The 14,656-nt window shown below is 29.7% G+C and overlaps 1 protein-coding gene and 1 long non-coding RNA gene across 4 annotated transcripts; both read right to left on the reverse strand.

Moving 5' to 3' along the window:
- Positions 1-1,561: 1,561 nt before the first annotated feature.
- LOC143242308 (techylectin-5A-like) lies at positions 1,562-8,044 on the reverse strand. 3 transcript variants are annotated; one of them, XM_076485814.1, is made up of 5 exons: positions 7,701-8,044; positions 6,766-6,947; positions 5,434-5,606; positions 4,254-4,393; positions 1,562-1,884 (listed from the first exon to the last, which is right to left on the reverse strand). In XM_076485814.1, exons 3-5 carry the CDS (start codon positions 5,495-5,497, stop codon positions 1,738-1,740), a joined length of 351 nt encoding a protein of 116 aa, XP_076341929.1. In that variant the 5' UTR covers positions 5,498-5,606; positions 6,766-6,947; positions 7,701-8,044; the 3' UTR covers positions 1,562-1,737. The 3 variants fall into 3 exon arrangements, with proteins under 3 accessions (XP_076341929.1, XP_076341880.1, XP_076341814.1); XM_076485765.1 differs by having other exon boundaries at positions 4,229-4,393; positions 6,766-6,875; positions 7,701-8,037; XM_076485699.1 differs by having other exon boundaries at positions 4,229-4,393; positions 7,701-8,037.
- A 3,081-nt stretch (positions 8,045-11,125) lies between these two features.
- On the reverse strand, positions 11,126-14,653 carry LOC143236994 (uncharacterized). The gene is made up of 4 exons (XR_013019911.1): positions 13,998-14,653; positions 13,180-13,294; positions 11,950-12,052; positions 11,126-11,380 (listed from the first exon to the last, which is right to left on the reverse strand). It is a non-coding gene; the product is annotated as an uncharacterized LOC143236994 (long non-coding RNA).
- Positions 14,654-14,656: the final 3 nt, after the last annotated feature.

The following is a 14,656-nucleotide window of genomic DNA, read 5'->3' on the forward strand; positions in this document are numbered from 1 at the left end:
GTCAAAACCAAATAAAACTATCTTGTTGATATAGCAACAGTTATACACAGTTGATAGTAATAAAAACAGTAATTAAAACATTAACATACTTTGTTAAGTTGGTCCAAACCTGATAAATATTAGAAGATGGTAAAGAAGAAGTGTGTAGTGTTGATGTCAGATGAAGTTTTTATAACCAACAACTGAGCTCGTCTGTAATAGATAACGGATGTGATGTATTATTTAAAGATTCCTTAACAATGATCATAAACATTTATCGTTTTGAAAGTTACGTTTTGCATTATATAGTACCATGTTGAAGAAAATCGAACTTTTTTAACATTTTATTTTATTTTTAAATTTTCTAAATCACTTTTTAATTACAGTAATTACTGAAGAAATTAATAAATAAATCTTGTAACAATCAAATTGTACTAGCTAGATGAGAATTAATTTACTAACCAATATTATTGATTAACAACCTGGAGAAAGACTCGTAACGTTCTAGTGTATTAAACAGCAGTGAGTATTGGGGATTATATCATGTATTATTACCATATTCACCGTTCAGATAATGTAAATTACGATGGATTGTTTGTTTGCATTAGAGAAAAACCTCGTACAGCTATCTGCTGGGTCTACCAAAGGAAGACTTAATTTGTTTTGTAATTTAGCACAATAGGCTATATCTGTTCTGCCCACCAAAGGTATCGAAACCAAGATTCTAGCGTTGTAATTCCTCATCCATACAGTTGTGCCACTAAGGACGAGGACGATTTAAGAATAAAAATGTGATAATTTTAAAACTAACATGAGTTTTTACTGTATCATTAACATCAAAATAAGGCTAATAGCACAACTAAACAATGTACCATAAGTTTCTTTTAAAAGCTACCAGTATGACGTACCGCTGTACCAAAAGTTTCTTGAGAACAACATTGTTATGAGTTATGACTCTTCCAAATGTATCATCAGAAGATAACTGGCACGAGTTATCATGGTATCAGTTGTTTTAAAAAAAATGTCACCTAGTGGTGGTTATATTTAAACGGTGTACGTATTGTATTGTTTTATGACTTATTCAGTCATGCGATTTTATTTTTATATACTAGGTGCAGCATTAAGTGTGTCATATAGTTACAATATACCTCTTGGGTGACTGCATCATGTGATGCAATATAACCTAAAGAATAACATTTAGGAAAGTAGGCAACTTATCGTTACTTGTTGTGGTATGTGAATAAATTATTTTCTTTATCAACATTTCTACAGAACATTGAGTCAAGTGTGTTACAGAGACGTGGAGCACTTTAAAAACATACCGGTAACATTGTATATTATAAATTTTTCACATGAAATGAAAATACCTGTGTGTATTAAATTCGCTTTGAAACAGAATGAATATTAAATTTGTATTTTGAAACGTTTTACATTTTCAAATATTATTCAATTATTAACTTCCCATCACGTGCCACGTATCATTACACAAAAATAATTTGTGCAATTTTCTCGTCCGATCATCGAAAAACTTTTAATAATCCGGTAAATATCAAAATAAAACAAGTGAATTGGACATCAAGTAGCTCAATCACGTATTTATTGTTGAAAATAAGGAAATACATCTGGTTATTGTTACTAATGCTTAACAGAGGAATTAGTAAAGGGGTCGCGTCTTTATATCCACATCTGGAAATGAGTATTTCTGACCTTTCCATTCACTCCATTGTAGACCATCAGCATAACTCTCCTGTTCACCGTTCAGGTAGAATCCATTAAGCTTGGAACTGTGACAATGCTTGTACCACCCAGCTTCTTTAAAGGCTTGGGCATAATTCGAATAATCAATATCGTTGTGTTTGTCCTTCGTGGTAAACCTGAACTGGTTGTGGCCACTAATCGAGTCACCTGGAAATATAAATAATATATTCAGTCTTATGTAAAAGTATCATGATAATATCTTAGCCCGCGATGTGTCCTCTCTGCATACACCCTCTTTGTCCACCTTTCATACATCATATATATCTACAGATATCATCTTTATCTCCACCTTCCTATAATTACAGAGATATGCATCAACTCTAAATTCCAAATCAACAGGAATATTTGTACTTGTAAAGGCTTACAAAATGGAAACATATTTAAAAGAATTCAGTACAAATTTATTAATAATTTATTATCATTTAAATGAAGCTCTTCTGTCTCTGTAAAAGATTACTGATGAGGAACAGTTGTTTGTTTCAGTACTGATTTACTAAAGACTAAAATACATTATTTACTAAAATAATGAATTATTTCAGGTTAAAGACCAAATTTCAAAACTGGGGCTACAATAAGTATAAGAATAATTCATTAAGTTGTTTCAAGGTATCTAGAATTTAAACAGATTGTAAGAGAAAAAAGGAATATTTTCAGAAACTATTTCATGTTAAAACTTTATTTTTTAAATGTTTTCACACGAGAGTATATTGTAGTCGTATCTAAAACTGTAAATGATTCATGTTTTTGTCAAAAGTCTACACAGGCTGATTAAATAATTTTAGGATCCAATAAACAGAACGAATTATTTGGTAATGACGGGAAACCCGCGTAATGTGAAAATGTATTTCAAGACGGTTATTATGGGTATTAAAACTTTTATCAAACTCTCTTTGTTAACCTGAAGATGATCTAATAAAGTCGAAATGTTATTCTTCACTTTATTTTAATAAATTTTTAAATAGTCACACCAACCGTTTTGAGATACAAGACAAATTATATTTCCTCTAATGTTATCACACCCACCCACACATTTATATACCTTGTCCAACTTAGACATAGAATTCTGTACAAACTACGCGAGAGTCGCCACAGTGTAAAAAATACTTAGTTAAGATAAAGAGAAATATAGCAAAGATTTCACTAACGTGGCATCAGCATTATTAATAAAGCTTAAACAACAGTTTAATTGCAAATTATAATTTCTCCAGTGTTACGTAAAGAAATACGTTACAGTTAACATTATCAAAACAATCCATCTCCAACATAATCAGTAAATATTAAGTCACAATATAGACTAAATAATAACACTTACACAAAACACAGTTATATAACCAATAGAGAATAGAAGCTGTTACAGAGATAGAGTTATATTGACTTTGAAGAGTAATAAATATTGTACAAAGAAGCTTGTGACAGTATCACTTAATGCACAAGGTAACTTAGAACAATGATACATAATGTATGAAACAGATATGAATAACAACACTTAAGGTGTCAGGCAGTTTAGAAGAACAATATCTAAGGTATGGAACAGTTTATGAGAGTTATACTTAACTTTTAATAAAAGTGTTGATTTCTAAATAGTATTAATCATTAATTAATTATTATTAATCATTATAATTCACACCTAATTATATCATTGGAAACCCAGTAACGAACATATTTAAATAGCTTTATCTCTTTTGGTATATTCAACATCAGACAATTCACCACAAATAACCTTTCTCTGCCAGTTTTACTAGATCAAGAAGCCACCTCTAGCCTCACTGTATAATTTTTATTTATGAAGTTTTGTTTTTATCAAATTAACGTTGTTTTTCTATCACCACTCAAAATAAAATGAGCAAAAATATCTGATGGTAATATGATAAATCTGACGGAAAGTTGAAAATGACACATGAATAAAAATGACTTTGATATTAAAAATTTTAAATAGTTTGCATTATAAAAATATTCCCACCAGTTATTTTTGAAATGATAAAGTTAATGATAATCCTAATAAAATCCTGTCACTCAAGTCGCAATAAACAGACAGTAATCGAACTATGCTGTCTCGATAAATTCGTTTTGTCTTTTGTGACTCCTGCTATTTCAATAAATAAAGCGTAACGTGACACCCACACTGGATATTGTGTAGGTTAAATAGTTAATTAATTGGTTTAGTTTTATCGTAAACAGCCTGATTATCCATATATATATAATTGTAATAGCTGGAATTCTAATGTTAGTTACATTATGTGGTTCATAACGAAGAACGTTAATGCGTTCTTCACATAAAAAGATTTCTTCCTAAAATTAACGGATTTTTTCATTCCATACGTAAGACACACAAGCAAGAAGAATAGTTAGACGTCAAGTTGTTAAATCTAAGTTTATAAATTAAACAGTTGGAAACGGTTTTTTTATCATCAAATATTTTAAATAGCTTCTTCATTAGAATATTTCTACTACTTTGTTTTGAAAATATAACTTTAAATTAATTAAAGTTTACCTGCGTCACCAGAGTAATTACTGACATGTAATCTGTACAAGTGGTCTTCGTTTTCTATCCAAAACTCACGATAGCTGGCAAAGCTTTTGTTTCCTTCTTTATCCTTTAAATCAAACCTGATTGAGTAATTACCTTGATTTGTTAGAGCATAGATCCGATCATTTCCTATAAATAAATAATGAAACATTTCTTTTCTAGACAAAGTTTACTTCATAACAAATTATGGACAACATTTTACTCATGTGGAATTACTTTAAAATAAAAATTAAGCTAACGGCTTTCAATACAAAATGTTTCCAAACTGCATAAAAAGAGTGCACTGCGGACAGACCAAAGAAGCAAGTGTTAAAATGATACAATAAAATAACTAACTACATTATTGGAACAGAAAGGTATTGTTACTGTCTTTATATAGTGTGTTCAAATTTGAAGACAACGAATCAACATTTATAAAATAAAAGTTTGAGTGGTTTCAATTGATAATAAAAGAAACTTTATTACAAGTAACCAACGAACAATGTGAAGATAAGTTGTTGTAATTGGTAAGAGTACTTGTATAATGAGAACATATCCTACCCTGAATTCATTCTGTATCTTTAACACCATATCTTTTAAAAGTGTAAACAGAACCTTCCTGTACAGACCTACTGTATCTTTAGCACTGTCTCTTTAAAAAACAGTAAACAGAACATACCATACCCTGAATTCCTTCTGTATCTTTAACAATATCTGTTTAAAAATTTAAATAGAACCTACCCATATAGACCTTCTATATCTTTAACACCATGTCTTTTGAAACTGTAAACAGAACCTTCCTATACAGACCTACTGTGTCTTCAACACCATCTCTTTAAAAACTGTAAACAGAACCTAACCTAGCTAAATTTTTTTCTGTATCTTTAACACCACTTGTTTAAAATCTGTAAACAGATCCTCTCTATAAAGACCCTTTGTACATTTGAAACAATCTGTTAGAAACTAACAACAGAACCTACTTAGCCAGAACTCCTTCAGAATGTCTCCATATTTTTCTTTGTAATTTGCCCAAGGTTCGAAAAAGTAGTCCTTTGGGTTTCCATGGTTTCCTCGTCTTTGTATTTGATTAGAAACAGAAAATGAATAACTTGTAACTTTATCGTAATAATTTAACTTATTACACAAGCTTTAACATATAACAGTTGGATAGTATATATAATAAACGTTACTTATCGTCCAGCCTCCTCCATCAGTATCCATGTCACAGTAAACATAGAAACTTCCAGTAGTCATCCATGACTTGGACCAGATACGGTATGATCCACTGGTACTGTGTCCATTGGTCTATTGGTCCAGGAGAAGAAGGGGGGACATGTGTGGGTCGTTTGACTTAGATGTTTATCTATAATAGAAAGATATAAGCTTTGCGTTATTTGACTGAGGTTCAACATGTGGAAATATATGGATAAAGAACTTGTTTGTTGTTTTATGTAGAAATACTGATGCATACGGATTTGGTATTATTGAAACTTTAAAGGAAAAAACAAGGGTGATATTGTGTGTAGTTCTTTTATTTCTTTATTTAAAAAATATTACTAAAGTTGATTTGTACATTAAGAGACATAGTTTAGCACGACATTTGTTGCAATAGAATTGTGCATTAATGTACAGGTGGTAGAATGTGCAACGTGTACAAAACAGTTGGTATAGTTGGTATTGTACGGTTGACACTATAAAAATATTTGAAAGAAAACGGAAACCAATTTAATTATTGTCTATTTCAGAGTAAAGTAGTATATTATTTTCTTCTAAAATAAATCAATGTTTAGTCATCTCTGTTCCTTTCTGTATATATTTAAACACACAGAATGAAATTAAAATATATTGTATCTACCTGTCTATACTTTATCGTGTAAATAGTTTACACCAGTTTATTTCATTTTGACCAATAAGTAAAAATTACTCCAAGTAATAATTTCATAAACTGCAAATACGAATTTCACTTGTCTGGTAAGACCGCCTCTCGGGAACACAGAGAAAAATTTGGTTTCGATACCACTGGTGAGCCGAGCACATAAATACTCATTGCGTAACTGTGTACTTATTTACAATGGAACTAATTAGATAAGAAAAATAACAAAACAAACGTTTAGTCTTAACTAAAGCTCATACAGACACACAAATTTAGGATATGTCTGAGGACTTACAATGTTAAAAATTGAGTGTTTTTTTTCTCGTGATGGGTACAAAACAATGTGCCACTCGTGTAGCTTTCGGCTTAACTACAAACAAAGAAGTTACCTAAAGTACTTTATGAATAGACTGTATGATTTGTTATAACACACAATACTATTGTTCAATAGTAAAAGTAAAAAACAAAACACATTTTAACAATATGACCTCTTTCATATTTAATTCTACAACAAAAATAACAACATTAATGATTTGAACCAAATAATTTATGTAAGAAAATCGTTCTAAGCAAGATGATGTAAGTTTTGTTTTATAGTTCTAAAATCATTAATAAAAGGGCTTTTCATAAACTTTTGTAAAAATACTACCTTTGTGTTTCAGGTTTTCTTAGGCCAGAGAAACCAAGACGTCGAGGGATGCAACTATTCCGGTTATGGACGTCTCTTTACACTGTTTCTGGACGGTATCTGACCCAAAACTTGGACGAACCCAGAAAATAATCCGAACAAGGAGAAATTCCATCATTTTTAAAGATTTAATTTTCTGCTTACTGTAATATAAATAACACTGTAATAGTAAGATTATGGCAGGCGTAATAAAAACTATATTATGAAATATAAAAAGAGAATTTGTGAACGAAACGACTGATAAAGAAAAACAACATAACTCTTATGATGATAGCATAAAAACTCGGATATAAAGTAGATACAATTAACCTTTATTTATATTTTTAATATTTCTTTCTGAAATTATTTTTTTGTGCAGGAAAGTTTAACAACGATATAAACAACATAAGAATGTTTATTATTAAGAGTCTAGTTAAGAACAGTTTCGGTAAGTTAATGTATAAAAATAAACAACATTTGTTAAAGTATGGAGAACTGAAACAACCTTACTTTTGTATTTATTCTGAAACAATAACAGGATTAACATTAACACCAACCAGGAACTTCTTGTTTTACAGATACGTAAAGTACCGGTTTTTATTTACCATAATCAATAAAGTTATATAATGGTGAAGTGTTTCATTCATTGTTTCTATGGAACATCACTTAAACATGTAATACAAACTCTGACATTTTCTTAAAGCACAGGACTTCTAACACTAAATGTCCCAGTTTTTCTCTCAGCTTGATCAAATATCAACATACGTTCATTTAGTTACAATGTGAAACTAATACAAGAAAGTTAACATTTAATTATTTATAGTTTAGTTGACATAAAAAGGTAAATTTAAGAAAAATAAAATACCTAAACGATATACACTAATAAATATTATTAATCAAAAATAAAAATATATTACCTTTCAAAGCGAGTTTTCTTTTCGTCTCTACACTGTTAGCAACAAGACTATTTCGTTTCAATCTGCGATCTGAATCAGTATCATGTATTAGAACTCATGTTGCATGAACGTTAGTCATTTACTTTTTCCATCTTCACAAGCTAATCATGTGTTTATAGTTCTTTATCATAAGGAAAGTCAGAGTCACGTGATCACACTCTATTAACGATGTTATCCAGATATGTAAATAAATCTTAAAGACCTGAACTTTAAACAGTAAGGAAAGTAGTTCAGAGACAAACAAATATACAATCTGAAGAACCAGTTGTGTAACCTTTTGTAAAGAACTTATATTTCGTGTTGTAAAACCTTGTTCACTGATCATATTTCATGTTAAGTGAAATTTTACAACATAAAATTAAAATCAACAATGTATTTAATAAATATTGTGAGAATATTTTAGAATTAATTTCCTTCATAAGACTCTTTAACCTCCTATCTTTGAACTATGTTTCATATATTTTCCTAATGTTACAGTTTTTCATGTGTGTTGAAACAACCCATCAAGTTGAATTCTAATGTTGTTAATTGTGCCCTTACTGTAAGGTCCTTTCAATGTTTAAATGTTTTATTTACTTGAGTTTAGATATAAATTCAATTTGTTGTCAGTTTTATACTTGTTAATTGTTTAAATAATTATTCCAGAATCATAAAATGGTCTCCGTTTTATGAAATATTCTAATGTTTTAATAATTTCTAAATTTATAAGGTTGACCAAATTATTGTAACGTAAGTAAATTGACAAAGGTTACTAGTGTAGGGATAAAGTAAAATTAACATACTTGTGAACATATGTGAATGGTCGTAAAGTTGTAACGATCGTCACTTTTGGCTAATGTAGCTTTCCTCGTTTCTTTCATTTGTTTGTTTCATCTGTTTGTGTCCACTGTTCCCGTGGTTTTCTGTTAACACCTGTTCGTGTTGTCTGTTCCTGTGATACATTACTAACATTTGTTTGTGTCATCTATTCCTGCGGTATATTACTAACAACTGTTTGTGTCATATATTCCTGTGGTATATTACTAACTACTGTTTGTATCAAATGCTATATGGTATATTACTAACAACTATTTGTATCAAATGCTATATGGTATATTACTAACAACTGTTTGTATCCTCTCTTCCACTTGTAAATTAACTTATAGTTAATTAGTTTCTTATGCTACTGATTTATGTTTCACTGTTAAGTTGAACTGACTATATATTCCTCATAATTCAAGTACAAGTACCAGGGACGTGTGGTAATTTGTCTGGATGGGGAAGCAAAAGCATAAAAGGTGATCATAAAATTAAAAAATAATATATACAGGACGTCCACTAATGATAAAATTAATTTCTTGCAGTCATTAATTATATTTAATATTAAGTGCTTCTAATTAATATAAAAAAAAGACATATTCAGCTAATTACTTTATTTATATGCTAATTCCGCCCTCTCTTCCTTAAGATTGAATAAATGTAATACACCTTCATTGAAGGTATAAGTATTTATTTTCTTAAGATTAATACTGAACTTGCAAGTCGTTTTTGTCGTTGTGAATTTCTGGTGTAGCTGTGTATTCTTTTTAAATGACATAATGAAAACTTAACTGAGGCACTGGTTTCTGGAAGAGTAAAGGTTACCTCACACAAGTTCCAAGGCTGCAGCTGACATTAAACTAATTCATTCACTAGTTTTACTTTCAAATTAGTGTCGGTGTATAAAACAGAAAGTTCACTTTTCAAGCGATGAATATCAAAGTATTCTTTATAATTATCTTTCAATGATTTTAATGCAAATTCAGGAAATATTTTTGCTTTTCTCCTTTTTGTTATTGTCGAGAAGCTGAAGAAATACTATGTTTTATAATTCATTTCATGTATTTTAAGTCTTTAAACTATGTCTGTGCGACTTTTATTAACATAAGCCTATAATTATGTAAATCTAGGCCTAACCTACAGTTTGAACGGGGCACACTAAGTTATTGGAGGCCATACACTGCAATTTACTTTGTCCATTGGTTAACCCTGCCACGATTATATTACACATATTTGTAAGACACATTAGAAACAAATAGATTAAAACAATATACCGCAGATATCTACAGGAACAGAATCAAAGCGTGACATGTAAGCTCCATACAAGTCTGAAGTGACAATCGTTACAAGTTTATGACCACTTAGATCCTGGTCACAAGTATGTTAACTTTATTTTTCCTCTCCACTACTAGCATTTGTAATTTTCTTCATATTACAAAATTTTGATCGGCCTTATAAATTTAAGAATTGCTAAAAAAAATAGAATCGTTTACAAAACATACATCATTTTAAGATTTTCCTAGTTCAAAATCTACCGAGAGTCGAGATAAAACTTCAAAACCACTAAGGCTTGTCTGTCTTTTTATTATGTTCGGTTGTTGTTGTTTGAAAAATAAAGGAAACTAAAAGAAGACAACACTCAGTGAGTTTGTTTCACACATGAACATAGTTTCACCAGATTACTGATGTTGTTGATCCGGCCACTGATATCTTTATCAGTATCTTGACCTTTTGTGTATGTTGACTCTCTACGTTCGACAAATGACGCTGCCAATCCTTTAACAATTCATATACCACGTGATGCTGGGGTTATTCAATCATTGTTGTTAGAAGGTATATCGCCTTTAGATTCTAGTTCTATCACTGGTGAGTCTGTTTTTATTGAGGGCGGTTTTATTAATGTTTCTCTTCATATCTTATACTTAACATCAAATCTAGTTGTGGGGCCTATTTTGGTTGGAATAAAACCAATACTGCCAATTATGTGTGTATTGTTATTGTTGGAAAACGATTTGTCTGGGGTAAATGACAGACATGTATTCAGAGGACAACATTATAGATTTGGCTTAGACATTTTCCTGGATCCCATTGGGATCTTTGTATGATTGTCCTACTGGTGATTTATTTGTGAGTCACAATAATTGGCATGAGGGATCTGATTCGCCTGGTGAAGTTCCATCTGCCACAAGTAAACTGATTGTTAAGCAAGAAAAGGGCTCGCAGAGTTTCTTCACTATTTAATTATGCATTGCCAAATGATGAGCTGTTGAAAGTTCCAAATCGTTATTTTGTTTAAACGGTGTGCTTATGAGGAAATGGAGATCACTGGATGTGTTCCAAATCGTTATTTTGTTTAAACGGTGTGCTTATGAGGAAATGGAGATCACTGGATGTGTTCCAAATCGTTATTTTGTTTAAACGGTGTGCTTATGAGGAAATGGAGATCACTGGATCAAATCTTATTTTGTTTAAACGATGTGCCAGTTTCAGAAGACTACCCTAGAGTTTATCAAATCGTTGTTCCCAAAGCATAGCATTCTGAAATACTGATAGTTCCCAATGCATTTACTAAAACAACAAGACCTGAGAATATTAAGAAACATTTATTTTGGTCAAAACTTAGAGAAAATGTTTCTCAGTTTGTAAAAGTTGTCATACTTGTCAGTTCGTCAGAACAACTAAAAAGAAAAAAAATTTCAGTCTCTTTTAAACATATTTTAGCTTTCAAAGAACCTTTAGCCGTGTGATTGTTGATTATGTTTGGCCATTTCCCAAAACTCAATCAGATAACCATTGTTTGTTGACCACCATGTGCTCATCCACTCGGTCCCTTGAAACTAGTTCTTTGAGAAACATTCGAAACAATTTATAAGGCTTTGATTATAGAAAATAGTTACACGAGAGTATGTTACAGTCGTATCTAAATATCTAAATAATTAATTTGTTGTCAAAAGTCCACACATGTTGATTAAATAATTTTAAAATTCAATTAATAAGACGAATTATTTGTCTCTAATCTTATCAGAATGCTATTAGTAAATTATTATCTTACGTTACCCCGTAACTTTATTCTGAAATATAAATAACTGTCTCCTTTTAATCAATGTCCATGCAGATTGACTAAATTATTTCATAAAACCTTTTCATGAACCACAAAAAGCTAATTTTATCCGATGAGAAAGCGACCTCTAGCTTTACTTTGTAGTTTTATCAAATTAACGTTCTTTATCACTAAAGATCAAGGAAGATTTGATGGAAAGTTACAAATAACATTTGTCAAAAATGTCTTTAATATTAAACAATTCAAATTGCTTGGATGATAGAAATGTTTAAACTAATTATTTTAAAATGATTATTTTAAAGATAATACTAATGTAATAATAAATTAGATTAAAGAGTAAACTTTGATCACCTGCGTCACCAAAGTAATTGCTGACATGTAATCTGTACAAGTTGTCTTCGTTTTCTATCCAAAACTTCCAACAGATGGCAAACCTCTCGTTTCCTTCTTCATCCTATAAATCAAATTTGTTTCAATAATTTTCTTGATTTGTTAGATCCGATCGTTTCCCCACAAATAAATTATGAAAGGTTTTGTTTGTACATAAAATTTTCTTCAAAATAAACCATGGACAACATGTAGGATCACTCTAAAATAAGTATAAAACTGACAGTGCACAAGATAAAAGTTTTTCCGTAATATAAAAAAAAAGTTCATAATGATAAAATCAAACAAACAAGTATTAAAATCATTAAATAAACTATTTTTTAATATGGTGAAAAAATATATAAAAAATTTTAAGTTATTTAAGTGATGTTAAATATATATAAATACATGGAGGTATAACTTATTAGTTGATTTTTTTATTTATAGATACTGATATATATGTATATTTAGTATAAGTTGAAACTTCAAAGTGTAGACAAGTGTGATGTAATGTGTATCTCAGTTCTTTGTTTATTCTATAAAATTATTCCTAAAATTGATATGTACATCATTATACATAATTTAATAAGAAATTTATCTTGTAATAATGTACAGTTGGTACAATATATACAAAACGGTTGGTATAGTTTGTATTGTACGGCTGATAATAGAATATACTACAAATACAATGTACGTCTGGAAGTAGAAAATATTATAAAGACAATGGACACCAATTTAAGTATTGTTTATTTCAGAGTAAAATTTTATAGATTAAGTTATTTCAAAAAGAAATAATGCTTGTCTCATAAGGTGATAAAAATGATTGTCTTTTGTTAACCCAATTCTCCAACCACAGTATGTATGGTGACATAGAACACTATAAACCTGGTTTCGATTGTCGTGGTGGGTATAATACAGAAACACTTGTGTATTTTTGTGCTGAATTACAAATAGACAAACATATTAACTAACGAACTGTATTATTCCTTATAATAAATAATACTATTATTCAATAGCTAAAGTGAAAAACAATACACATTTTTAACAATATAACATCTTTATATTTAACTATACCATTATTAAACAACAACAATGATAATAGCAATGATTTGGACCAGATGATTTTTGTGAAAGAATTTTCTACAATGAACTTAATTCTAAATCAATAAATACGAAATATTTAAACTTTTAAATAAACATTGTGATAACTTTTACATCTGTTTTTAGATTTTCTTTGGCCAGAGAAACCAGGGCGCCGATGAACGCAATTATTCTGGTTATTGAAGTATCTTCAAACTGTTTCTGGACCGTCTCTGGTCCAACACTTGGACTAACCCATAAAACAAACCAAATAAAGACAAATGTAATCATTTCTAAAGACTTAATGTTCTTCTTACTGTAAAATAAAGAGCATTATATAAAAGTTTATTTCTGACAGACGCAATACAGAACAGTTTACGAAAATGAAAAACAGATATTAAAAAAATTCTGTGCTTCATAAAATGAAATAATTACAATATATATATAAACATTTTACCGAGAGAGACGCAGATCTTTAGTTTTGAGTTTTAATTTCTTTAAAACATTCTGGTTTTATATATGAAAAATTGTTAAGACTGTTTATCATTAAGAAGTCAGTTAAGGTTAGTTTAATTAATTCATGTTCAGAAACAAAGATGAGTTATTTAAACATGCAGAAGTTAAATAACTTTTGCGTTTCATGCAGACTAAAGCAATGACAGGGCAAATATTAACAAAACCCAGGAACTTATTGTTTTTTCTTATTTATCAGTGGTCAATAATTATATGATGTAAGGAAGTTGTATTCACTAGGACAGGATTTAAACAAACTCACAATCAAACTCTGAAACTTCCTTAAATAACACTTCTTTTACAGAAGCAGTTTATTTGTTTAATTAACAAAGGTGACATTTACTGAATTGTGACGCTATTCATACAAAAGATTTTCAAAAGAACAGTAAGACTAAAATCATTGAATATTATTAATAACATTTAAGAATTATCAAAAATACCTTTCAAAATATCTTTTAGGTTGATCTATACACGGTTAAAAATTCTTTTAAAATGATATGAACGAGTCCGTGTTGTTCTAATATATGAAACAGTAACATGATATATGACCAACGTTGTACGAAGTTTAATCGTATCAAGGTAATCACGTGATTCTATTTCTAAATCATGACAAGAGAAAGTCCAGTATCCAAAGTATCCAAAATCAACAACTGGTGATGCTATTATTGAAACATCCTGCACTTGAAACCAATAAGGAAAATAAGTGACAGATAAACAAGTTTGACAAACCTGCAGTTCGACCTTCTTCAGAGAACTGTTTCTTGTTACGCAACTGTTCTAAATATCAAACTATAAACCAGCAGGAAATATTATTTGAAATATTTTGAATACTTTACTAAATACATCTATTCAAATAATGTTTATTAAGTTTTCATTGTCTCAAATGTATCCCTCTGTTGTTCTTTCAAGGTTTAAGGTTACAATTATTTACGCGTGTTAAAACATATTATCCACTTGAGTTCTGATATTGTTAATAGTTTCCTTTCTATAGCACTCTTTATGTGTTCAAATGTTGCGCGTATTTTAATTTTGAAATATTTAGTCATTTTCTTTTTCATATTTATACATTTTAAAACAAATGTTCAAATATTGATATTTT

The sequence above is a fragment of the Tachypleus tridentatus genome, chromosome 1, assembly GCF_004210375.1.
Source record: "Tachypleus tridentatus isolate NWPU-2018 chromosome 1, ASM421037v1, whole genome shotgun sequence".
Taxonomy (NCBI): domain Eukaryota; kingdom Metazoa; phylum Arthropoda; class Merostomata; order Xiphosura; family Limulidae; genus Tachypleus; species Tachypleus tridentatus.